The 27,641-nt window shown below is 39.2% G+C and overlaps 1 protein-coding gene and 1 non-coding gene across 5 annotated transcripts in view; one reads left to right on the top strand and one right to left on the bottom strand.

Annotated features, from left to right (window-relative positions):
* Eif2ak2 (eukaryotic translation initiation factor 2 alpha kinase 2) overlaps positions 1-20,171 on the bottom strand; it is a 37,171-nt gene extending 17,000 nt beyond the window's left edge. For 3 of the 4 annotated variants that reach the window (XR_013342265.1, XM_026405874.2, XM_026405873.2), the window contains exons 1-11: positions 19,780-20,171; positions 15,834-15,965; positions 15,258-15,378; positions 12,987-13,135; positions 10,041-10,164; positions 9,593-9,678; positions 8,840-8,936; positions 7,218-7,252; positions 5,977-6,039; positions 4,086-4,208; positions 545-658 (exon numbers count right to left, since the gene is read on the bottom strand). Coding sequence is in view for 3 of the 4 variants with exons in the window: in XM_026405874.2 (XP_026261659.1) it covers positions 545-658; positions 4,086-4,208; positions 5,977-6,039; positions 7,218-7,252; positions 8,840-8,936; positions 9,593-9,678; positions 10,041-10,164; positions 12,987-13,135; positions 15,258-15,378; positions 15,834-15,949 (1,028 nt within the window). In the remaining variant the exon portion in view is untranslated. The remainder of the gene's footprint in view (positions 1-544; positions 659-4,085; positions 4,209-5,976; positions 6,040-7,217; positions 7,253-8,839; positions 8,937-9,592; positions 9,679-10,040; positions 10,165-12,986; positions 13,136-15,257; positions 15,379-15,833; positions 15,966-19,779) is intronic. The other variant, XM_077791826.1, reaches the window with a different exon arrangement.
* Positions 16,333-16,405, top strand: Trnaa-ugc (transfer RNA alanine (anticodon UGC)). The gene has a single exon. It is a non-coding gene; the product is annotated as a tRNA-Ala (tRNA).
* Positions 20,172-27,641: the final 7,470 nt, after the last annotated feature.

The raw sequence follows: 27,641 nt of genomic DNA on the forward strand, positions 1-27,641 counted from the left end.
AAGGTATTAATTAATTAACTGTAGTAGGGGGGATTGAAATCATAGGCTCTTTACCACTGAGTTACATCCCCAGCCTTTTTTATTTTCTATTTTGAAACAGGGTCTTGCTAAGTTGCTAAGGGTAGCCTTAAATTTGCAGTCTTCCTGCCTCAGTCTCCTGAGTTACCGGGATTACAGGAATGCCTCACCACACCCAGCTAAAAGAAGGTTTTTATTTTAAAAAAATGTTTTATTATTATTAGAGCTTTATAGTTATACATACTAGTAGGGCTCATGGAAATTGATTTTAGTTCATGATCCTTCCTCTTCCTTCCCCCTTTTCCTTCTCTTCCTCCCTCCCCTCTCCCGTTCTTCTTCTACTCTACCAGAATTAACAGAAGGCTTTTAAAAGCAACTTGGAGCAAGGCTAGGAGGAGCACAACAGCATCTGTCAGAACTGGTTGTGATTATTAATTGTGATGATTGATGGTCTCTTTCCATCCATGAAAGGAAATGACGGTTTCCTTCCACCTTGTTACAGCTATGAGAACTTCTTTTTACCTACCTTGCGCTGCTTTCAGGATCCTCATAAAAATCGACTCCTTCCCAACAACTGCAGTAATGAACAATGTTGGGATGTTTAAATGTGGCCAGTGCTTGTACTTCACGCTCTACCTTCCTGTTAAAAGGAACAGGAACACAAATGTGTCAATATACATCCCTGATAAATACAAAACATTCAAATAGCAGAAAACAACTGTCCACACAGTTAATAAACAGTCATTGTGGTTCCTACATCAAGTTTTAGAATGGGATCCAGGAAGAAAAATTGAATATATAGGGGGAAAAAAAACAGTATTTCTCACTCTCAACGTAAAAGAAAATGCAGTGAGTTAAGTGCTTCAATTTAAAAGTCATTTGCAGTTAGTTTTTGAAATGCCAGTGACACAACATGATAATTAAATCATATACCATGTTTTGTTTGGACAAAATCTTGGGATTTCACAAGCAAACTCCATTTGGACAATAAGGGCAGGTAACCCAAGCAACACGCAAAACCTCATTCAGAATTTTCTTTTTCATTTTTTAAAAATATTTTTTTAGTTAGAGTTGGACACAATGTCTTTATTCTATTTATTTATTTTTATGCAGTGCTGAGGATTGAACCCAGCGTCTCGCACATGCTAGGTGAGCCCTCTTCTGCTGAGCCACAACCCCAGCCCCTTATTCAGAATTTTCAAAGTGTGACAAAAACATACCAAAGTGGTAATTTATGCAGAGAAGCAGAAACTTCACTACATACTACAGGAGCTTTATATGGGTTTTAGCAAAAGCTCTGACATATCCATGCTAAATAGAGTGAAAAGAATTGAGTTTCCAAAGATACATAAGCATTTTACAATTTTATTTTTAAGAAGTTCTATGTGACATAAAATTTGTAAAACTAAAGAAAAAATTACTGATGCTTCAATAATCTCCCCCAAATCAGTTATTATTTAAGATTATTTCTGATAGTGTCTTTTCATATACATGCTTTATATTTGTAATTATACTATATAATTTTATATGTTTTTCATGTGACATGCTATCTTTATAGTTTTCCTTGTAACAAAATTTGTATAGGGCTGGGGTTGTGGCTCAGTGGTAGAGCGCTTGCCTAGCACGTGCGAGGCCCTGGGTTCGATCCTCACCACCACATAAAAATAAATAAATAAAGGTATTGAGTCCAACTACAATTAAAAAATAAATAAATACTTTTTAAAAAAACTTGAATAAGCATCAATTTATAAAGTTGCTTTTTTTCCCTCAGTACTAAGGATTAAACTCAGGGGTGCTTTGCCACTAACTTATATCCTCAGCCCTTTTTACTTTTTATTTTGAAGCAGGATCTCAGAGTTGCCCAGGCCGGTATAAAACTTGTGATCCTCCTGTCTCAGTTTCCTAGTAACTGGAATTACAGGTATGTACAATGGCACCTGGCTTCAAATATAAAGTTTTTGATATAAAATTTTAGAAACACACAAAAAATAGAGCAAATAGTATAACAAACACCTGCCAAGTCATCACCCAAGTGAAACAGTTGTCAACTCCTGGCTGATCTCATTTTGTTTGTTCTCTCACCCACTTCCTCCTCCTCCCCTGGATTATTGTGAAGCTATTTCCAGCATCATATCATTTCATGAGTAAATACTGCAGTCTATGTCCCTCATTTTCAATGGCTGCAAAACAGCTATTGCTTAGGGGAGAAAACAAAACCTATTTAACCATTTCTTTTTTAAAAATATTTTTTATAGTTGTAGATGGACAGAATGCCTTTATTTTACTTGTTTATTTTTATGTGGTGCTGAGGATCCAACCCAGTGCCTCACGCCTGCTAGGCAAGCGCTCTGCCACTGAGCTATAGCCCCAGCCCCTAACCATTTCTTTATTGCTGCATATTTTTCTTTGTTCTAATTTTCCACTGTTAATAGACTGTGACTGATATCTCCTTGCATATAGCCACAATTTGGATAATACTGTCAGAAGAAGTTGCAAAAAGGAAATTGTTGGGTCAAAGCACGTAAACATTTTCATGGCTCTAGATTAATATTTCCAAGTATGTTTTGAACATGTTGAAAATTCATAAAGCACTGGAAATACCTAAGATTTTCAATCCTTATCAACATTATCACCATTTTTAAAAATAGTTATCTAACAGAAGAAAAATACTACTTCCTGTAGTAAGACAGGAAGGGAAAAACCTTGTTTTGATACTGAGTAGGTCTGAGAGAGAGGAAGTAGGTTTGTTTGGGGTGAAAAGCATCTAGGATTCCATGTCTGTTTCTCCTATGCTCATGTCATTTTCCTTAGCCCAGAACTTTTTTCCACCTCCTTTCCCTGTCCTTGAGAGATCAGTGGGGCCAAATTACTCAAAGTCACAACAGCCAGAGAAAAACTACCAAGACTGGTGAACTGGACAACATGGGATTTAAGACCTCTTTTGGATTGTGAGTATAGCTCAGTTGATGGATGTTTGCCTACCATGTGCAAAGCCCTGAGTTCAATCCCCAGCACCACAAAAAAATAAAATAACAACAACAAAAGCCCTTTCCCATGTGTTTTCCTTCCTGAACTATTTAGTGAGGGAGGGGGCAGATTATACATATAAACAAACACAGGAAGCAATGGTTCATTCCAGAAGATGAGTTCTAAATCTCTAACTCATGACACAGTAGATATTGTCCAATGATTATCCCAATTCCTTCCCTTCCCATACACATACCTGGAATTAAGAGGTAGTCTATTTATGCTCTCTGGAAGCTGAGCTGCTGTTGGTGACTTGTTTAACCAATATATTGTGGTGGAAATGATACTCTGGAACTTTTAAGACTAATTCAAAAGAAGGCTTACCACCTCCTCCTGATCACTTGGACAACTCCTTCTGCAACAATTCTTGAAACCCCGCCTCTCAGTTGTGAAAAACCCAGGTCACTCAAGGAAGCTATGTGAAGGTGCCATGACTGACAGTCCCAGCTGAATATCCAGCCCACAGTTAGCCTCACCTGCTGTCCATCTCAGCCATCCAGCCTGATCAAGCTTTCAAATAACTCCCAATTGAGAATGTTGGGAGAGTCTGACAGACATTGCCCCGCTGAGAACTATCAACACACAGTACCATGACAGGAAACAGTAATTTTTTTTTTTACTGTTTTGCATTTTGGAGCAGTATACTATGCAATAATAGATAACCAGAATAAGTATCAACAAGCTTTAACCTCAGATAAATTAGTTCACATCTTTGGACTTTAGATTCCTCATCTATAAAGTAAGGAAATGAGACTAGAAAACCTCAAAGATCACCTTAAACCAAATGATTCTATAGCATCAGTTTTCAAGACTGCCTGAAAAGAATGATCAGTGGATAACCCCCCTTTTAACTAAAATAACCACAGTAAAATGAGATGATTTCAGATTAAGCCAAGCTCTAGGTAGAATAAAATGTTTAAGGAGGACCAGAAAGAAGTAAATGATATGCTAACAAAAAAAGAGAAACATGAAAAAAAAAAAAAAAACAGTGCAGGTTCAACAAGCACCTCATTTAAAAAAATAAAACATTTACTACTTACTTGTTATTATACTCGACACGTTTAACAACATAAATATTTCCATCTATTCTGTGTTTTGCTTTGAAAACTTGGCCAAATCCACCTTTGCCAATTCGTTCTATATCTTTAAAATCCTTGGCAAACCTTAAAGATAAATACGATTGTTATTCTGAGGTTTGGTTTTTGCTCCCTTCCCCCACCTCCCTTCACAGTGAAAAGGGGCTGAATCATCAACATGATTCTCCCCTTCTGGTTATTAAAAGTCTAGTTTTGCAGACTCTTTGCTCACAAAGGGTGGTCCCTTCTGCTCCTCCTCCTTCCATAGAGAATCCAACCCCTCGCCCCTAGGGGTCACAGTCAACTTCTAACTGTACATAAGCCAAAGAATCCTTCCACAAGTATAAAACTTTAAGGAAGCATTCTGTTGTGCTCCACAGCTTCTACTCCATTAGAAAAATGAGCAGATACTCTGAACCTGCCTCGATTTATAATAACCTATTTTTCTCCTCCCCCTCAAACCCCACGTTCCATCCAGCCAATTCTTTCTAATCATATTCCACCTCCAGTGTCTTCATCCCAGGCCACGCGTCCATCAAGTTTCCTGCAGTAGCTTACCTACTGGACATGCACTTCCTCTTCTGCCCCAGTCCAGTCCATGATCACACAGCAACCAGAATGCTGAAAACTCAATGTGATCATGTTTCCCTCCTGCTAAACCTCCACTAGTCTATCTTTGCATTTGGCAAAAAACGGAAAGCCCTTAAAGGGCCCAGGGGGTGTCATAGGATCTTCCTCCCACTTCCTTCTCAGGTGTTACCCCGTGGTACTCAGCCCTCCTCGCTGCTCTTCCAGCACACAGCCTGTCTGCTTTTCACATGCACATCACCTTTTCCACCTTCACCTTCTCAATCACTCTTCCTTCTACACCATCTCTTTGTGCTAACACATCCTCAGGTCTCCCCACAAATGTGACCTCAGGGAAGTCTTGTCTCACCCTTAATACTAATTTCAAATTTCCACTTCTCACCATGCTATTTCTTTGGGAGCTTCGACCACATTTAGTAATTACTGATGTTTTTATGTAAATACATATTTAATGTTGGTCATCCCCTCCAAACTGCATGAGAGGAGAAAATGGTTATATTTGGTCCTATAATAAACCCAATGCCCAGTATAGTGTCAGATATATATCAGGGGCTTAATAAATATGTATAGGTTCTTCGTTGCTTTTTAAAACTTGTATTCAATGCCCTACTTTTGCAAACAGACCTCTTTCATTTCAGATGCTTATTATTATTTTTTTTAACCAAAGGCACTTAACTGAGCCACATTCCCAGCCTGTTTTTTATATTTTATTTAGAGACAGGGTCTCGTTGAGTTGCTTAGGGCCTTGCTAAGTTGCTGAGCCTGGCTTTGAACTTGTGATTCTCCTGCCTCAGTCTCCCAAGCTGCTAGGATTACAGACATGGGCCACCATGCCTGGCATTCGATGCTTAATTTAAACCTAAACATATCATCTACAATAGAGGAACAACTTTTTTCAAGTGAAATCTGATATGACACTAGAAAACAGATAACAGAGCCAAATGGATCTATTCTGATTCCTACAGGCATACTTGTTGCTTAATCACACACAGGCTTACAGGAGTATTTGCTTTCAATATCAATAACATCCATGGATATCAGAAAAACTCATGAGCATCACAGAGATCTATATTTACCACATTTCATTTAGATTTATCTAAACCTTACTTCTCCAAGTGACAATGATCCTTTGTGGGTCTGACTGGGCTACAACTATAAAACTGTTTGGGTGGGAGTATAACTTAATCTTATGACCGGCCCTTAAGAAACTTTTGTTGAATGAACAAATATATCTTTAAACAAATTCTATTGAAAAGTTCCCTCTTACCTGTAGTCCACAGTATACTGGTTTTCTTCTACGTTATAAGAGTCAAATTTAGCTGCCAAACTTCTAAAATTAAGACAAGAATATAAATTTCAAATAAAATTCAAATATAATTTGTTTATAGAAGGTTTTATGTCTTGCACTAGGGTTTGCATAATTTGCATCAACTATTAGAAAAGTAGGGTAACAAGTGTTAACCTTTCGCTTTATAAAACGAAAGACTATGATTCTCTGCCCTCCAATAATTGTTCATCCCTTTCCTGACTCTCTTTTTCACTTTTATTGTTGGCATGCCACTTGCCTCTCTTTTTCATTCTCCAGACTCAAAACTTCAGGAAGTATATCTCCTGGCACCTTCTCTGGCCATCATTCCTTACTGGTGATAAGCCTTCTGTGATTGGAAATCCAGTCACCCGAAACTAAGCATATCCCAATTGCTTTCATCCCCCTGGGCCCTCCAGTCTTCCTTAGCATTAGCAGTGGCATGATTCTCATCTGCAGCCTGTTCAAAACCGAGCAATGTTCATATGCTTTCTCCTTTCCTTCTTCTGCACCCTCTCACCTGGCTACTACATGCTATCTCCTCAAGTCAGGCCGACCCTTCCTTTACAAATTCTCCTGCCTCAATAACCATGGCCACAGGCCCAATGCAGTCTCATTTCTCTCCCTCCATTCACATCAGGAATCATCTTTTTTCAACATGTCTATCTACTGTTGAGAATATTGGTGGGTCATTATGGCTCCATCTGTCCTCTCTCGTTTCTGACTATATTTACCTCTTTGCTATTCTCTTCAATTAAAGAAAACAATTCACTATAATTTACATAGTATTTGGTCTTTTTTACAACTCAAGCTATTACATTATCTTTACCCTACCTGTCTGTAAACTAATGCACTTCCCTTGAAAACACCTCTCTAAGCCCAATTCTTCACAGCCTCATCCAAAATAATGCTATTAACTAATTAATCTAGCAATCACCATAGGGCTTTATGTCTACAGTATAGCATGTGTATATGTATTTATGCTATATTATATATATATACATACACACACATATATATTCAAAGATTTCCCTACATATTAAAAATTGTTTATAGATTTCAAGCTTTTACATCTTCTGAAACTCCACTTAAATAAACATGTATAATACTCTATGAATACTGAAGACAATAAATAAGACTGACAAACTAAATCTGAAATAAAACCTTAGTCCAAAATATGTTTGATGTGTAATAATACTCACATTTTTTTCTTCTTTTTATTACTACTGAGACCATTCTACAAAAAAAGAAAGATAGAAAGAAAGTGGGAAATAGTTTAAGATGTTTCAGTTAGGATAATTTAAAATGATTAAGTCTTAAATCGTCTTGGTTGGCTTCCCCCTACGTTTTCCCCCCATGCTAGGGACTGAACCCAGATGTGCTCTACCACTGAGCTACATCCCCGGGTCCTTTATTTTTTAATTTTAAGACAGAGTCTCACTAAGTTAACAAAGTTGACCTTGTACTTAGTGATTCTCCTTCTTCAGCCTAAGTAGCTAGGATTACAGGTGTGCACCAGCACACCTGGCTTTTATCTTGTTTCTTTAAGTGTCTCCTTGACCACATTTCTAAGTCTATACGATAAACAGCTTCACACACGTTCACACTCTTGTTAAGCCTTGGACCAACTTAGTATTGCAAGACTTGAATTTTGTCACTCATACAGGGATATAAATAGCATCTAATGGTTTTTTAGACTTGCATTTTCCTGAAACCTAATAAAATATAGCACCTTTTCACGTTTGTTGCCCATTTGAGTGTCTCACCTCAAAAATATCTACTCAGACACTCTGTACATATTTCTCCTGAGTTGTTTGGTTTTTGTTATTGATTTGTATTTCCTTATAAAAAGAATGCTTTTGTACAAAATTATCTGATTTTTTTAAGTTTAGTTCTGAGTTTTTTAAACAGAAGTAGAACTATACCAATGAGCCTTCATATATTGTCCAATTAATGGGAGGGAAAAAAAAATAAGATCACAGGAATGTTTAAAAACACAAGTTGAGTAGGAAGAATGGGAGTGAAATGTGAAAGAATTTTCCATGTGAGGAGTGAAGGTTAATAAAAAAAATAAAATATTTTGAGAAACAATATAAAATAATATTTTTTTAAAAAATTTTTAGTTGTAGATGGACACAATACCTTTATTTATCTTTATGTGGTGCTAAGGATTGAACCCAGTGCCTCACCCATGCTAGGTGAGTGCTCTACCACTGAGCCACAACTCGGCCCCAGTAATAAAATAATATTAAAATAATAATAAAAAAAAGAATCAAAAGGCTGCTAAATAGTATTATTTAGCATGAGAGCTTGAGACAAAAACATAAAAATTTTGTGGCATAGTGAAGGTCATTTTTTTAAATATTTAGTTTTTAGTTGTAGTTGAACACAATACCTTTATTTTTATTTATTTTTGTGTGGTGCTGAGGATCGAACCTAGGGCCTCACACGTGCTAGGCGGCAAGCGCTCTACTGCTGAGCTACAACCCCAGGCGTGAAGGTCATTTTTTTTCTCTTTCCATATTTTTCTATTGGTGCATTATGCTTGTACAGAATGATGGGATTTTTTGTTACACATTCGTACATGCACACAATATAACCACATAATTTTGTCAGATTCACTCCCCAGCACTCTCTCCCACCATTCCCTCCACCCGCACCCTGTCTCTTTCTTCTACTGATCTCCCTTTGATTTTCATGAGATCCACCCCCCCTTTCTTTTCCTTTCTCCTTCCTATCTCCATGTATGAAAGAAAACATATGAATCCTTCACTTTCAAATGAGGAAACATACAAGAAAAAAATATTAGAGACTAATACTATACCATAGAAGAAGATCCAGAACTGTCTAAATTCTCACTGCTCTGAACATTTGTCCAGTCATCTGATGAGGAGTCCTTTTCAGAGGGTGGCTCAGACAAACTAAAAGAAAAGAGTAATTATTAGTTTTTGAATTTTTTTTTTTTTTTTTTTTTTTGGTACCAGAATTGAACTCAGGGGCACTCAACCACTGAGCCACATCCCCAGCCCTATTTTATATTTTATTTAGAGAGAGGGTCACCCTGGGTTGCTTAGCGCCTTGCCATTGCTAAAACTGGCTTTGAACTCATAATCCCCATCGGCTGGGATTACAGGTGTGGGCCACCCCCGGGGGGCTGAATTCTTCTTTTTTAACCAGTCACCTCTTTCCGTAAATTTTCCTTAAACATTAAAAAATTTTCATAAGGGCTGGGGTTATGTCTCAGTGGTAGAGTGCTCACCTAACATGCATGAGGAACTGGGTTCAATCCCCAGCACCACATAAAAATAAACAAATAAAATAAAGGTATTGTGTCCATCAACAACTAAAATAAATATTTTAAAAATATTTTTCATAAAAAATTGTTCTTTCAATTTCTTTTTCTTTTCTTTTTCTTCTTTTTTTTTTTTTTTTTTTTTTTTTTTTTTTTGCAGTGCTGGGGATGGAACCCAAGTCCTTGAAAGTGCTGTGGAAAGCACTTTACCAACTGAGCTACAGCACCAGCTCTTACACAGCAATTTGAATATGCAAATATCACCGTTTATTTGCCCAAACTTACGATGAGCTCATTGTGCTTCCTGTGCTTCCGCAGTTATTGACATTACCAGGACTCACAAAAGCGGCAGAGGGTACTAGGTCAGTTTTCTGAAAGAAGAAGCAGCATTTAATTTAAATACAACTAACTTCCTTCTCCCCAGTAACTAGCCTCAGTGTACAACTATTACCCCAGTAACTGCATTCCCCCCAGGTTCTCCAAATCCACAGGCATAAACAATTATAAGAGAAATATAATTTTTATGCATGTTTGATCTGGATTTAAAAAACAACCCTGAGTTGCTCCCAGAACTTTTATCCCTTAGGGCCTCGCGTAGCCCCTGTGGTGGGACACAGAACTGAGGAATCAATTACTATGCAACTGGCTATGTTGGCATTCTGTAAATACAATCCAACCTCAACCTCAGAAGAAATTTTAAAACATAAAAAATTAAATTAATGGCAGTACATACCATTGGGCTTTCTTCTGATAGTTTCTGAAGTGCACATTTAGCAGCCAATTGTTTTGCTTCCTGCTTAGTGGAACCTATACCAATACCAAATACTTTCTTCCCAATTTTGCATTTATACTTAAATCTAGGAGAAATGATAGAGTATTCATCCAAATATCCAAAAAACAGTAAATGAACTTACGATTAAATTGAACTTATGATTTGAAAAAAAAATCACATAGTAAGATAATACTAATTTATTTGCTAGATTTATATTTCCTATCTTATATAATTAAACCTTCAGTAAGATGGTGGGTCACTTTGTCTGAATAACCAGTACTGGCTGACATCTCAGCTCACATTTTCCAAGAAACTTCTAATTCTCTGTTGCTTCATTAAAAGATCTTACACAAAGGTACTAAGTGATGATGTCTAAAAGTTCCTCAAAGGCCCAAAGATTTAGGAAAGAAAAAGCAGTAAACAAAAGGGGATTTCTACAAGGAGAAGCTCTGAGGTCCCCGTGCTATAGCAGCCTGTGGGAGGATGAACAGAACATAGATCTTGTGCTAACATCAGCATTTTATGCTACCTGCTGATATGCACAAAAATGAAAATCCCCCACGGTGCAGATCCTTTTAATACCAAAATCCACACTCCCCTCATATGAGATGCAAAGACATTTGTGGTGCCAGGCATGGTGGCGCATGCCTGTAATCATAGCATCTTGGGCTCAGGAGGTTGCAGGAGGAACACAGGTTTGAAGCCCACTTAGTGAGGTTGTAAGCAACCTAGTGAGATCCTGTCTTGAAATAAAAAAATAAATAAAAAGGGCTGGTGATGTGGTTAAGTGCCTTTGGATTCAATCCCTGGTACCAAAAAAAAAAAATTGTGAATAATGATACATATTTTTTAATTTTCTTGATCTTTTTAGATATATATGACAGTAGATTGTATTTTTGTTATAGTTTTTAGTCGTTCGTGGACATATATTTTTATTTATTTATTTATTTATTTATTTATTTATTTATTTATTTATATGTGGTGCTGCAAATCAAGCCAAGTGCCTCATACATGCTAGGCAAGCACTCTACCACTGAGCTACAACCCCAGCCCAGTAGAGTGTATTTTGACATATTTTACATACATGGAGTATAACTTATTCTAATTAGGATCCCATTCCTGTGATTGTACATGATGTAGAGTTTCACCAGTCGTGTATTCATATATGAACACAGGAAAGTTATGTCTGACTCATTCTACTGTCTTTCCTATTTTCATCCCCAATCCCTTCCCTTCATTCCCTTTTGTCTAATCCAATGAACTTCTATTCCACCCTCCACCCCAATATTGTGTGTTAGCAACCATGTATCAGAGAGAACATTTGGCCTTTGTTTTTTTGGGCCTGGCTTATTTCACTTAGCATGATAGTTTTCAGTTCTATCCATTTACCAGAAAATGCCATAATTTCATTCTTCTTTATGGCTGAGTAACATTCCATTGTGTATATAGACAGTATTTTCTTTATCCATTCATCTGCTGAACAGCACCCAGGTTGCTTCAATAGCTTAGCTATCGTGAATTGAGCTGCTGTAAGCATTGATGTGGCTGTATCACTGTAGTATGCTGATTTTAAGTCCTTTGGGTATATACCAAGGAGTGGGATAACTGGGTCAAATGGTGGTTGCATTCCAAGTTTTAAGAACTATTTTTAAAGGCAAAGCAATGAACATAGCACTACATATCATGGAGTTACTTTATATATTACTATAAAATTACTCCAGTATTTGCATTTTTTTTAACTTTTTATTTCAACTGAAGGATGTAGAAGGAAACACACCCAACCAGGATGAGTCATCCCACTACACCCTGAATTAAAGAGCTGGGCTGAATGATGGGATCATCTCTATAGTTCCCGTCTCATCCAGTACCCCCCGATAGACTTCTCTCTTTTGGTACCTGGTGTTGGAGTGCTTAATTGGAAGAAAGTGAAAAGGCAAACTACACAAAAATAGTCACAATTATTGAGATTGACCCACCTAATTCACTTTTGCCTATTTCATCCCAATAATTCTACTGAGTTTTTTCTTTTTCTATTTCTGGTCTGAAATTCTTCAGAGTAAAAAGCAAACAGTGGAGTCACTTCATAGGACAGTATCCTGAGTGACAGTTTGGACTATTTGCCACTTGGGTTCTCTTCTCTTTCCTTTAACTAGTTGGCTGCAGTTGAGATACAATCGCCCTATATACATTTACTTTCTACTCTTTCAGTTCCAATCCATCCTTTATCCCCACTTCCACAGGTCTTAGCTGACTGGTGATGTTCTTAGTAACTCTCAGTCTCTAATCCATTTGTTCATTCAGCATATCCCTCAAATCTGTTCCCTTCAAGTCTAAGGCTAAAACCATTCCTTCTGATACATGGTATTTGACCATTTAATCAGATTTTAGGGACAAACACCTAGACAAATAGCTCCCTGATCTGACAATGTTGAAAAGTCATTCTAGACATGTGACAGAGCAATTTTCACATAGCTACTGTCACCATGATTTCAGGGATGGGAAGAACCCCACATCGCTCAAGCAGGGGCACCCTGTACTCTTGAGTTGTATAACAGACTAACTGCTCAGATACATCTCAGAAATACAGTAGTCCCCTCTTAGCCATGGAAGATACGTTCCAAAAACTCCAGTAGATGCCTAAAACCACAAACAATACCACATCCTGTGTGTGTATGTGTGTGTGTGTGTGTGTGTGTGTGTGTGTTACCAATCTGGGTAACAAGGTGAGAAAGGGTCTCAAAAAAAAAAAAAAAGATATCCAGTTGCTTATTGAACCCTTCCATGCAGAAGTACAAACATTTCTGAAAATTATATAAGAACAAATATTTCTGAAAATTATAGAAGAAAATAAACCCACTATATGCTGAAATACAATGAAATAAAAGGAAAAACCAAACTACAGCTTACTTTTTGGGATCCTGCTCCCCCAATTCACATTCTTCATAATTTACATTTAGTTTTTCCTTCTGGGAAATCCTATTGACAAGTCCTATATAATTCCCAGGGGGTGATCCTTCTGAGGTATCTGTTGTCGCCAAGGATAAAGGACTAACTGCCTGGAAAAAAAAAAAAAAACTTGTCTCATATAAATTATAACAAAGATTTTACCCTTTATTTTACCCTTCAATTACTAAGTTCACAATCTGAAAGACATCTTAGATGGTATTAATGATATCCCCTTGTTAAAGATAGAGGTAACTATATACCTCTACCCCCAAAAAAGGCTTTTTAAATTAAAGAATGAATAGACAAATAAAAATTATGTATATGCATGGTATACAACATGACATTTTGAAATGTATACTTATCTGGTTTTTGTGGTTGGAGCACTTAAAATCTACTCTCTCAGTAATTTTAAGGTAGGTAATATATGAATTCACCCATTTTCCTTTTACAATGCCATTAAGAAAAAAACAAAATCTTGTCAATTTTCTTGTTTAATCAGGCAATGTACTCTAACACTCTCTATCTCACTTATCTTTTCTAAATCTTAAAAAACAGGGTAACATATTAAAGTAAAGATATATCCTAGATCACACCTTAATGGAAATGGTTAAGATGATAGCATCATTCCCACTATTGTTATCTGAACCTTATTCTTTTCTTTTTTTTTAATCAATCTGACCAGGTCAGGTCAAAGTTTTTCTACTTTAATAATCTTATCAAAGGTAGGGTAGTCTATTTTATTTTCTAAACTTCTTGACTCAGTTTTCAGCTTATTAATAATTTCAGCTTATTAATAACAATTTCAGCTTATTAATAATAATTTTGCTTAGTTATTTTCAATTTTGATTAAAAGGCTGACATCTTCAAGTAAGAATTTTTTCAAGAAAGCTAAATTTTCCCAATATTTTCAGTATATGAAAATGATCCTCTGTTGTCTCACATGTGAATGACTTCATGTCTCATTTTACAACCATTGCTCCACTGTCTCCTGGTGGACATCACCAAAATTCTTTTCATTTTTACACTTTGTTATTTTTCTTCTTCTGTGTATTTTTAACTTCTGCCTCGCTGCTTGTAGAATTCTTCCTTCCTCCCTAGAGTTCAGTACATTTGTCAGGATCACTGTTGTTCTTAGTGGCCTGGTATTTTCCTATGTTTTAGTCAGTTTTTTCGCTGCTGTAACTAAAAGACAAGGCCAGAACCATTGCAGAGAAGGAAAAGTTTATTTAGGGGCTCAGAGTTTCAGAGGTCTCAGTCCATAGACAGCAGGTTCCATTCCTCAGGGCTCCAGGAGAGGCTGAATATCATGGCTGAAGAGTGTGGCAGAGGGAAGCCTCTCACAGGGTGATCAGGAAGCAGAGAGAGATGTCTCCACTTGCCAGATACAAATATGTACCCAAAGCCACACCCTCAATTCCCACCTCCCCCAGCCACACCCCACCATTTCAGTTACCACTCAGTTAATTCCTATCAGGGGATTAATTCACTGATTGGGTTAAGACTCTCCCACCCCAAATTTATCTTCTGAACCTTCTTGCATGGTCTCACACATGAACTTTTGGGGGACACCTCACATCCAAACCATAACATCCTATATCCAGTGAGTTATTTTAATCTGTAGTCACATCTTTCTTTCCTGAGAAATGAAAGATTTCATGCTGAAATCTCTTCAGATGGTTTTGTTTGTTTGTTGGGTGTTGGGGATTGAACCCAGAGCCTTGCATATGCTCAGCATGCTCTCTACCTCTGAGCTACCCTTCCAGCCCCAACAGTTTTTTTTTTTCTGTTCTATTTACTCTGTTTGCATTTTCAGGGACATCAATTATATTTATGCTGGTTCTCCATTACCTGCCCTCCATGTACATCATTCTCCTTACAAGCACTTCATCTCTTCTTTCCTTTCTATGTCCCCCAATGAGTTGGAGGGGACTCTTCCCACAACCTGTCAGTTCATTTCTGCCTGACCACGTCTCAGCTTTACACATTTGCCCAACTTCTGAGTACTGGATTGCTGCTAGCACTCTAACTGGGCATTATCCAGCTTAGCCCACTCTTTCCCAGATGTATTTTCCAGGGTTTTACAAAGAAGAAGACAGGGAAAGACTGAACTAAAATGTAAAGAAAATTGTGAATGGTTTTACCATGTATGTAGGTATTTTTTTTCACAGAGAGAAATACTAAATATTTGTTAAGTTCCCTTTTACTAGGAGAAATAAAAGAGCAATTTCCTACCTTGTTTTCTTTATTAAGTATATCAACAGCTATTTTGGCTGCAGCATTTTTTGCTTCCTGCTTTGATTTGCCTTCAGCTTCTGGAAATTTTCTCTCATCTATTATAACTTGAAACGTAAACCTAATTACAAAGAGAATATTCACATACAACTCATGCATGTGTAAGAACAAGTGGTCCAATCACCAGGCTTCCTGTGACTATCTTTAAGGGTTTGAACTTATCTTCTATTTAGAATGTAAGCAGCCACCCCAAACAGTAGAACAACACACCTCTTGAAGCTCACAAAAGCTATACCCTCTTTTTTTTTTTTCCCAGAGTCAACTTAGGTCACCAGTTTAGGTCAAGAGGATTCTCACAGAACTCCTTGACAACTTTGCTACAGAACTAAATTATTGACCTCAAAATTACACCAGAGTTGCCAGTGTCCTAATTTACATTTACAAGGATATATCCTTTTCTGGATGTATGCTGTAGGTATCGAACCTAGTATCGAACTCATGCTAAGCACAAGCTGTACCACTAAACTACACCCCCACACAAGCCCTTAGGACTTCTCTTGTTTGATAGCAACTTGCCTTAAATCATGGGGAGGTCCTGTTGTAGCCAGTTTTTGGTACTTAAGATCTACTCGATACTTCTGATGGTACTTATTAAGTTCTTCTATGAAGAAACCTCGCGAGAGGTTTGCCATTTCTTCTCCCAGTAACCTACAATGGAAGAGATGTTTCAGTAAGTGACACTCATAGAACATATATTTTTTAAAAATTTATTTTTTAGTTGTAGGTGGACACAATATCTTCATTTCATTTTTATGTGGTGCTGAGAATAGAACTCAGTGCTTCATGCATGCTAGGTGAGCTCTCTACCACTAAGCCACAACTCCAGCCCTCACAGAACATATGTAATCTGATTTTCCCAGTGTAATTTAGAACAAACTCTCCTCAGTATGACTCACAGGGGTCCCGCAGAAATTCAGAGAACTTTCTTTTGAAATCTTTCTTTCTCTCCTATGGACTATACAATCAAGCTAATCTGTCCAAAAACCTCTACTTTCAAAACTCAGCGGGGGGGGCTGGGGATATAGCTCAGTTGGTAGAGTGCTTGCCTTGCATGCACAAGGCCCTGGGTTCAATCCCCAGCACTACCAAAACAAACAAACAAACAAACAAAACACCCAGTTGGCTAAGAAAGAAGAGAGCCCTCCTTCTTTACACTACTCTGTGCTCCTACTGAGTGTCAAATGCAAACCTGTATAACTGCTCATGAAGCTAAAAAGGGAACAGGTAAAATTCGAATTTTTGATGTTGAGAGCAAGGTTTAGTGTATACAGAATAAGTAAGCTTACACAATCATGAAAGATTTGGTTGTATAGAAATAGATTCTCCTATGAAATTGCAAAAACTCCTCCTTTGAAATCTGCAGAAATCAATTTTAGGACAATTCACCCAATGGGTAAATTAAGATCCAGGTTTACAGGTCTCAGTAGACCAAAATGATAGCATGATTTAAATTATAAACAAAATTTAAAAGACATATAATTTATACATAGGAAGCCAAAACTATAAAACTCTTAGAAAAACACATAGATGTGAATCTTCATGAACCTGGATTTGACAAGAGAATCTTAGTTATGACAGCAGAAGTATGAGCAATCAAAGAAAACACAGAAAAATTGGGCTTCATCAAAATGAATAACTTCTGTGTAACAAGGACACCATGAGACAAATAAAAAGACAATCTTCAGAATAGAGTATTTTAAATTTATATATATGGTAAGGATCTGGTAACCAGAATATATAAAGAATTCTTGTAATTCAACATTTAAAAATCAACCCAAGGGCTGGAGATATAGCTCAGTTGGTAGAGTGCTTGCTTAGCACGCACAAGGCCCTGGGTTCAATCCCCAGTACCACAAAAATAAATAAACAAACAAACAATAAACAAATCCATAGAAAATAGGAAAAGGATTAGAACAGCTATTTCTCCAAAGGAGACATATAAATGGCCATGAAGTACATGAAAAGATGCTCAACATCACAACTACATACTACTTCACGTCCACCTCAATACTGAAAACAATCAGAGAATGAAAATGTTGGTAAGGATGTGGAAAAATTGAAACCCTCATACATTGTTGAACAGAATGTAAAAGATACAAGTGCTAAGGAACACAGTTTGGTGTTCCCTCAAAAAGTTGAGCTAATAAGGGGACGTTGACCAATGTGGCCTAATTTTTAGTTAGAAGGGAGAAGTTCTGGAGTTCTTTTACACAATAGGGTGACTATAGGTAATGACAATGTAACTGTATATTTCAAAAAAGCTAGGAAAAAGCAATTTGAATGTTTTCTCCCTAAAGAAATGAATAAAGTTTCAGATTGCTATGTTTAACCTGATTTAACACTGCATAATGCATACATGTATCAAAACATTACTTGGCATATAATAAACATGCACAATTTTTCTGTTTTTATGTATCACCTAAAAATTAATTGAAATGCTTTAAGAAGTGAAGCTGCTAACTAAATTCCACTCCTAGGTATTTCAAAGAATTGAGGAATAGATTTCAAACACATCCTTACATAGGAATGTTCATAGTAGGACTGTTCACAATAGCTAAAATGTGTAAACAAACCAAGTATCCATCAACTAATGAAAGGTAAACAAACTGTAGTATATCCACACAATGGAACATTATTTGGTCACAAAAAGGAATGAAGTACTGGTATATGCTATAGCATGGATGAACTTCAAGAACGTGCTAAATGAAAAAAGCCAGATGAGAAAGGTCATGTAATATGATTCTATTTATATGAAACCACCAGAATAAGTATGTACACCTATAGAGACTGCAAGGCAACCCTGCTAAACTCTTACTTCTCACTCTCTTGTGATTCTCCTTCTTCCATGGGTAACACTTCTTAATTTCATAGGCCCCAAATGCTGACACAGTCTGAGGACCCTATTCCTGCCAGATGCAGCGGCACATGCTGGTAATCCCAGCAGCTTGGGAGACTAAGACAAGAGAATCATAAATTCAAGGCCAGCCTCAGCAAGTTAGCAAGATCCTAATCAACTTAGTGAGATCCTATCTCAAAATAAAAAATAGAAAAGGCTAGGGATACTGCTCAGTAGCAGATCCCCTCTGGGTTAAATCCCCAGTACCAAAAACAAAAACAAAAAAAGCAAGCAAACAAATAAACAACAACAAAAAACCCTGTTCTCTTCATTTTTTTTGCATGTCCATAATTTCAACAATTATTTGTATGTTATTAACTCTAAACTTTATATATCTCTCATAAACATCTCTGTGAGTTTCAGGTCTCTCTATCCAACAACTCTATTTGAACACCTTAAATGAACTTTAAACTCAAAATATCCAACCAACTGCCTTTATGATCTTCCCTGTCACCAAAATCATTTCTCCTTCTCAAAGATGTCTACAGGCACTGTCCTGATTCAAGCTCTCTTTACCTAACTTCCTAAGTGACAGCAGATAATATATCCTCTAGTTTCCATCTTGCAAGGCATTCTTTTTTTTTATATTTGGTGGGGGGTACTAGAGGTTGAACTCAGGGGCACTCAACCACATCCCCAGCGCTATTTTGTATTTTATTTAGAGACAGGTTCTTTCTGAGTTGCTTAGCGCCTTGCCATTGCTGAGCCTGGCTTTGAACAGAGTCTCTATCTTTCTACCTCAGCCTCCGGAACCCCGCTGGGATTACAGGTGTGCGCCACCGCCCCCGGTTTAGCAAGGCATTCTTTCTTGAGTACTAAAGAAAGCATGAGCCATATGAAGTTTCCTGATTCTGGAATTCAACCGAGAATTTACGAATCACCATTCAAGTAACATTGAATAAGCACGTATTCTATACTATGTGCTGGGGTCAGAGCCCTGAATAAAATCTGCTCTTGTGAATTTCCTAGTGGAAAAATGACAGACAAACCCATCTTTTTATTTTTTTTTTTTAAGTCGCAGGTTGGTAAGCACTATATTGAAAACTGGAGGGGGCAGCCCGGGTGGAGTGACGTCTCTCTTATACACAAGCTGTTTCTAGAGGGTCGCCTGGTGAAGCTGGTACTGGAAGAAGGTAAGATAAAGCAAGGAACTGGCCCATGCAAGTATCTTGTGGGAAGAGCTTTTCAGGAAAAAGAAACTGAAACAGCAAGGAAGTCAGTGTAGCTAGAAAGGGGCACCTGAGGGGCCTTGCCTTGGGGCCTTGATTACCGGGTTCTGAGGAGACGGACTGGGCCAGAGCAGGTGAGTGTGGCCTTGTGACTTAGGGAACACTCGCTTGCTGCGTTGTGCCGGGAGTGGGGCAGAGCGGGCTGTTGCGGGGCAATTTGGGAAATCATTGCAACTCTCCAAGCAGGAGCTATTTAGCCAGCGATTATTTCGCCAACCTGTAGGTAATCCAGGACTCCAAACTGCCCAGCTGTCCTGGGGTCATGGGGCCAGTCGGTTTTCCACCCGATCCCCTCCACTCCACCCCCGACATCCGCTGCCAGGGAGAGGTCTCTTACCTTCTCTGATATTCTTCGCGGGAAGGAAACGGCCTCTGGGTCCCGCTGCGTCCCACGATCCTTTCTCCAGATCCGGGTGGGGTCCCCGCACGCAGGCTGCAGGACTCCAGCCGCTCCGGGTCCCGGGCTCGTACCCGCGCCCCGACTGGACCTCGGTCTGCCCGCCGGCGCGCTGCCCCGCGCCGCCGCAGTCAGGCGCAGCCCGCCCGTTTCCCGGCCATCGACTATCGGTTTCTTTTTCCCAGGCGGACTCCGCCTTCAGCGCTGTCAGCCCTCGCACAAGCGCACAGCGGCTGCAGGGGGTCTGACCACGGACCTCGGTCCCGAGCGTGCGCGGAGCATCGCGGGGCGGGCTTGGAACCCGGGTCTGCTGCTGCGGCGCCCCGCACCCTCCCGGGCTTCGGGCAGATTCCTGGCCCCAGGTGCTGCAGCACCCGAGGCGTGCCCTACGCTCCCTGGGCTCTGGGATGGATGGTCCAGTTTACTCTTTAAAAAACCAACCTTTGAGATGGGGCCAGGGAGGTGGATAGTATGGGATCCAGTTTACAATAGGAGAAATTGAGTAACTCACTCTGGGTCATAACTCTGGTAGGTGGCAAAGCCAGGATTCAGTTCAAGCTCAGGCCTGTAGCCATCGAAGTATCCCTCTCCCTCGTCCACACTATAGACTGTGACTTTCTTAGAGTCACACTCGCTCCTTGACACCGCTTAAAGGGTGTTGAGGATTTACCTTGTGTCAAACACTGGTGCACATATCCTCACACCAGGACCCCAAGCCAAGTGCCCTTACTACTCCCATCGAACAGTTGAGGAAATGTGTCTGAGGCACAGGGAAGTTAGCCAGTAAGAAGGAGGGCTAGAATTAGAACCAGGAGTCTGAGTCTGCACTCAGTGTCTTAGCTAGGAAGAGACAGGGAGATCCCAAGATAGGTCTCAAATGCACATTATATACTGTGCTGTCCATCCACTTGCCTCTCTGTTACAGGGTATCAGCAACTGAAATCTACACTTTTCTTATGGCTTAAGTCCTTAGCAGGGTTTAAGCTCCCTAAATGTGAAGTTCTAGTGGGAGGTTTAGAAGGTAGATGAGAGAGGGCTGGGGTTGTGGCTCAGAGGTAGAATGCTCACCTACCATGCATGAGGCCCTGGGTTCGATCCTTAGCACCAAATAAAAATAAAATAAATATATTGTTATAACTAAAAATAAATATTAAAAAAAAGAAGGTAGATGAGAGAGAGAGCCATCTTTCTGTAGCATTTCAGGATGACAAAAAAGAAGCTCTCTGATGGTGGTGGGTGTTTGCAGGAGTCTGTTCATCAGCTTGTGTGTGATGGGTGTGACAACATCACTGGCAGCAGCAGGGACAAGTTTTCTGATATTCTGAGGCCCTGAACTGCCCAAGATAACTTTTTTTTCTTTCCGCATTTTTTATTGGTGCATTACAGTTATACATTACAATGGGATTTATTGTTACATATTCATACATGCCCACAATATTACAATATATTTTGGGCAATATCACTCCCCAGCACTTCCCCCAAGGGAACTTTAAGAAATAAAAATCATAATCTCAAGCATGATCACAGGATACAAGCTATTGTGACTTTTCCAGAAGAACCTCCTATTTCATATAGATCCAGAACTAATGTCGCAAAAATCAGGTGCAGAGTCTATTGCTGCAGGTAGCAGAATTACAATATTAATTTAATGTGGAGCCTCATATAGTCTCTTAAGTGAACCTGAAGTGTATGTATTGGGAAAGAATGACGCCCTGGGAATTTGAGTATATTGAATGAATCCTAGTAGTATGGCCCTCCCACAATGTGCAGTCTCTGCAGGCCTTCCAGCATAGTGATCAGGCTGGCACAGCCTGGTTTGAAGAATCCATGGTAGTCACTTTGTAAGGAGGTGCTGACTCTTCAAATGCACCATCCCTACTTCTGCCTTCACTCCTAGAACTAGAATCAAACGCTACCATGACCCAAAAGGATAAGGAAAAGATCTGCTGGAGAGGAGATAGTTTATACAACAGAATAATTTCGCTAATTTTTATTATTTATTATTTAATTTTTATTAGAAACCCAGGAAAAGACAACATGAAGGAAGTCAATGTGCTAGCTCCAGCACTGGGGATGGTTTTAAAAGTTTGCTCAAGTTGGTTTACTGCAACCAGAGCTTAATGGTAGCCCACATTAAAAGAAATTGTAATGCCAAATTATGCAGATGAAGAAATCAGAAATACTCAGGAAGTCAAGAATATCAGAGTGGATTAATGCTCAACCTGAGCACTCACTCCCTAACCTTGTCCTCCAAGAAGATTCAAGCATCCTTCCTCTGGTAGCTTGTACAGATCCATGGCCAGCTGTTTAGGTGATGTTCAGAGATTTGGAAGGAATGAAATCAGAGAGCTGGTGAAAGGGGGTCTGGGAAAAATGATGAGGGTGAACCATCTTGGAATTGGACAAAGTATGAGCATGTTGGTTTTGTTTTTGTTTTTGTGTGTGTGTGTGAATGTTCACCAAAGGCACCCTCCGCTAAACAAGCTTTTGGAAGGAGGTAAGCAAGACTTTTCTGTCTTCCCCCCAGCTACTCCTGGGCTCTTAAAAAAAAAAATAAACTATTCTTTTTATATTTTTAAATTGTAGATGGACACAATATCTTTATTTATTTTTATGTGGTGCTGAGGATCCATCCCAGTGCCTTACACGTGCAAGGCAGGCACTCTACCACTGAGCTACATACAGCCCCAGCCTCTCTGGGGCTCTTAACCAGCAGCAGAAATGTGAGTTTGTCAAGACGGACTTCTCATCAAAGCTACTGTGGCTTCTGAACACTATATGCAAAGACCTACACTGAGCCCTCAGTGTGGATCACAATACTCCACACTCCAAGGGAGACCAGCCAACTATTTGGTGGCAGACTGGTTACACCAGGGCCCTCTCATTATGGAGGGGGCAGGGAATTTTTCCTCTTTGGAGTAAAACATTATTCCCCGTATTCTTTGGAGTAAACATTTATTCAGTTTGCTTTTCCTTTCAGCCATGTCTCTGCCAGCACATCTTTGTGGACATTGTTAATGCCTTGTTCACCTTCATAGTATCTCTCACTAAGGAGACCTTTAAAAAAAAAAAAGCAGTGAGGCCGTATACTGACTACTATGGGATTCAATGGGTTTTCTATGAGTTCTGTTGCCCCAGTGCAGCTAGCCTTATAGGAGAGTAGTATGGAGTGTTGAAGACGCAGTTACAGCTCAAGGTAGGAGACAACACTTAGCAAGTTGGAGGTATTTTGTCCTTCAGGTGTAATACATACTCTAAACCTACTTGCTGCTCCTTCCTGGCTAGGATGCATGGCCCCAGGAAACAATAGAAGTAGAAGGTTATCTACCACAATTACACCTAATCACAAAGTGCAAAATGAGTGCCTCTGCTTCCATGTCCTTGAGCTCTCTTCCACCAGGGTTACATAGTTCCTTGAAGGAGAACTTGAAATGTATTCAGACATTGCAGGTTTCTCATGCTGTCATTCTTCAAGAAAATAAGGGGTGGTGGGATGCTGAACTGGAGGGATGATTGACACCACTTACCAAGGGCATATAGTGTTGCAGCTACACAAGGGGGTCAAGGAAGTGTGTGGAGAGCAATGATTTCAATCATGGTCTTTCTGATTCTTTCGTAGCCATGTTTGCACTCGAACTGCCTGTGCAAAGGTGCAGATCAAGAAGGACCAGTTGCTATGTTGATGCCGACCCGATGAGTTTCTGTGCAAAGGCATGCAGCAGTTATCAGGCACCAACTCCCAGGGACAGAGAAGCATAACAAGATGACCCTAATGTCTCATCAGTTCTGTGTCCTTCAATTTGCCTGCTTCGCTGAAACTTTCCCACAAATAACCTTTTGATGACGAAACCTATATAATAAAATGCTGAGCTAGCGCTGGGTCAAACTCCATTAGAGTCTGGCTGCCCACCTGGCCCTTCTCTTCATTTCCCATCACCCCTTGTCAGGTTTCTTCCCTGAATTAACAGCCACCGCTGAGAGAGATGAGAGAGCCACAGTAGAAGTGTATGTCTTCAACTGAGGGCTTCCTCTGGGATTCCTCATGGGAATTCCATGTTTAGTGATAAATGTTAATGGAAACTACCCCTGTCCATCACAGGTGGGACTTCTATGGGTTCAGACCCTTCAGGATTGAAGCTTAATATCACTCTATCAGCAGGGAAGTACTCTGAGGGCAAAAGGAACATGGAACAGGAAGCTATAAACACCAACTATGATCTTATGAGCAAAGAATAAAGAATCACAGAAGCTATGCAAGTTTTCTCCTTTGTTTTTATATATGTTAATGAATCTCTTTTGCTTCTCTGTTTCATTTTATATAATATTTATTGTTGATGGCTGATTTTATAAGATAGTCTTTAATTTAGAATGTCTTAAGATGGATTGTGACTAAAATAGAAGGTGAAGGAACAACACATAGGAATGGGTATAAGGATTTAAGGGATGGGGTGGGCATGTTTTCATTCAAAGGAGAAAATGATTGATCAGAGAGGCGATTTTGTTATTTGATTGAAAGAAGGGGTGTATTTTATTGTTAGAAGGGGTGTACTGTACCAGATATTATTAATTTCTTAAGCTTCTATTCTCACTCCCTTCAATGTCTCTTCATCTCCTGAAATATAATATATGGAAGTTTAAGCAATTATTTCCATATTTCTGTGGAGTTAAAGTTTTGCATATAAGTTGAGACCTGCCAATGATGGATGAACAGCAATGTAAGTTATGGGAGATGGAAGGGAGAATAAAGCTATCCTTCTGCGGCAGGATAAACGAGTAAGCTCTGACACTCAGGGGCTTTTGTAAGACCTAAACTCCTCATACCCTTGTTAGTATTCTAAGGGTATTAGATTTCTATGGTGGCAGTAGAGAAACCCGCACTGGAAATGGAAGGGTCCTGTGTTTGGGATCGCAGCCACAGTGGAAGGTAAGTCTCTTCTGGTTTCCATTATGATCAATCCTTCCAACAACTATGGAAGTATTAATTTCCTACTTTATCTTTCTGCTTATCATACAGTGATTTCTGCTTCTCACACCAAACATTGAATAATAAACAAAACCTCCCTGAAAACAGATTCTACACTGAGGGAGTACAGTTGAGGAATGAAGATTGAGAATCAGGTCCTTATGTGAGGCCTAGATCAAGCCTCACTTGAAACCAGATCCAGTGGATCATTCCATTGTTTTCTTCCCTCAAAAACTAATTTGTATTGTATTTTGTATTTGTTATATCAAAAGCATCCTAACTGAGCTGATATTCTGAAACACATTTCTTAGAAAATTTTCTCCATTAATTTATTTAATAAAATGTGTATTGAAAGCCTAGCATAGGCAGTATAATAATGGAAATAAAATGATGGTCCAAAGTAATATTGTGCCCTTAAAATTTTTTTTTATCTGGAAATGGGTTGCTAAAAGAAGGCCTGTCCTAGGAAGGGAATAAACTGGTGCTTACGAGATGGAAAGAGAGGTAGGTAGATACATGGATAGATTAGAAGCATCTTAGATCATTTTTGTTAATTTTCAGAGATGACCTTACTTATTTGTAACTCATGACCTATAGTTGATCTCATTGGCTTATTTGTCACTTTTTTTCCTTTCCTTTTCTATGTGTGTGTGTTTGCTGGGAATTGAACCCAGAGCCTCATGCTTGCTAGGCAAATACATCACTAAGCTTCATTCCCTTTCCATCTCTGTTTATCCCTTTTGATGTTCACAGCAACTTTTAAACCAAACTTTATAATGTTAAAGCAACTAACAGGACAAAGATAAAGAATCTCATGCCAAGTATTTTTAACCTCCTTTAACTAGCAGAGGAAATACAATTATTGCTGTTCCTGCTTTGAGACATTGCAGAGTGGTCAATATCTATGCCATCTCCCATCTCTGATGGCTCTTTTTCTCAGACGTCATTATTTTATTTATTTTTTAACCTCACTTCTAAACTCTTCTTATCAAGAGTCCATTGATGCCCAGGATCGTCAAGTTCCCATTCTCCAAGTCTTCGTGAACGGGATTAGTGCCCTCATAAAAGAGTCCCCAGAGGGCTGCCTTGTCCCTTTTGTCATGTGAAGATACAGTGAAAAGACACCAGCTAGGAACCAGGAAACCATGAAACAGGCCCTGGTCAGACACTGGGTCTGCAGACACCTCCATCCTGGACTTCCCAGGTTGTTCATATGCCACAGTCTATGGCATTTTGTTAGAGCAGCCTGAATGGACTGAGAAAGTCCTCATCAGATAACCTGAATGCTACGTAGTGAGTGGACCTTAAGCAAGACCCAACCTCTCAGATTTCCCTCATTTATCAGTTTGTTCCTTTCATGAGAATTTGCCCAGCGATCCCCCTGGACCTGGCATCTGCTACCTAAGGGTAAATTGGGGAAAAAAAATTTTTTTTGCCCTCAAGGTGCTTGTTGTCTTTATCTTCATCATGGGGGTGCCGTAGTCTGACTGGGCACAATTCACGAGCCACTTATCAAGCAGAAACGAACTTTATTTTTAGAACACACATGCCCATGCACCACCAGAGCTCTTCAGGAATTCCCTCAGAGCCCAACTGCCACCACCAGCTTCCCACAAGCCTCTCAACCCCCCACTCCTCCTGCTCTTGAGGCCGATTGGCTGGGTCATGCGGGCAGAGCCAAAAAAAGTCCCCCAATGAGCAGCTCCGTGGTCTGAAAGGGCGGGGAAACGGCCCAATTAGCATCAACGCAGAGGAGCCAATCAGCTGGCAGCTGGAAGTTTGCTGGGGCCATGGTGAGCCAATCAGCTGGAAGTTTTCTGGGGCCCCTTTGGCTGTGGCTCTCAACATCTCCCCCTCTCTATTTAAACAACATGCAAGTGACTTAAGGACCTTGCCTGCCTTAGGTTGTCCAATACTACATATGGTCCTTACCCATCATCGGATGAGCTGACCTCAAGGTGTCAGCCTCCTGTCTTAGGTTGGTACCATTGCAATTGGATCTTACCTGTCATTGACTACCAGTCCAGCATACAGCCACACCTGTGGATAGGCCTTTGTACCAGTGGGGGTGTGAGTTTCTTTGCCTCACCTCTGTTGGCCCCCAAATTTTAGCTGAATGACCATCACAAGCAGAAAGGAGGAGGATACACCAAGCCAACTGACGGCTCCTTTTGTACCACCGATGACACCATCAGCAAAAATACCCCAACACTACCACAAGTTGCTGTACTAACAGATAGTTCACAATGCATACAAGTGAGTTCACAATGCATACAAGTGATACATAGTCCAGGCAAGTTCTGCAAGCAGTTCAGTGATAGCTATTGCAGAAGATGTAGATTAGTTTTATCTTTGTCGTCACCGGCACTGGGATGAAGATAGGAATTCTGGCAATAATGGCTAAAGAAAAAATTATGTAACATTCCAGAAGGCACTAAAAGAAAACAATTTTCTGAACAATTTATATTATCCTGAATAGAATTATTAAATATAATGAAAAGGAAAGGTGAAAGTAAACAAACAGATCTGTTAACCTCCTTTTTTGTTCACATATTAAAACAATCCTCTACAGCTGTTTACCCAATTTAAATTAAACCATTTAAATCACGTGAATAAGAAAAAAAAATTTGGATCCATTTTTTCATGAGTGCTCATCATATATGATATATGGACATACGTACATACAAACATACAACACAAAGCACAAGTGTGCACACATAATATATACAACCCATAACATAATAGTAAAGGCCTTATAGCTTTTTACAGGTGAAATCTCCATTGCAATGTTTAAAAACTCTATAGTCAAAAAATAGAACTGATCAGCAAAACATTAACC

This window comes from Urocitellus parryii, chromosome 12 (assembly GCF_045843805.1).
Source record: "Urocitellus parryii isolate mUroPar1 chromosome 12, mUroPar1.hap1, whole genome shotgun sequence".
NCBI classification, from domain to species: Eukaryota; Metazoa; Chordata; class Mammalia; order Rodentia; family Sciuridae; genus Urocitellus; species Urocitellus parryii.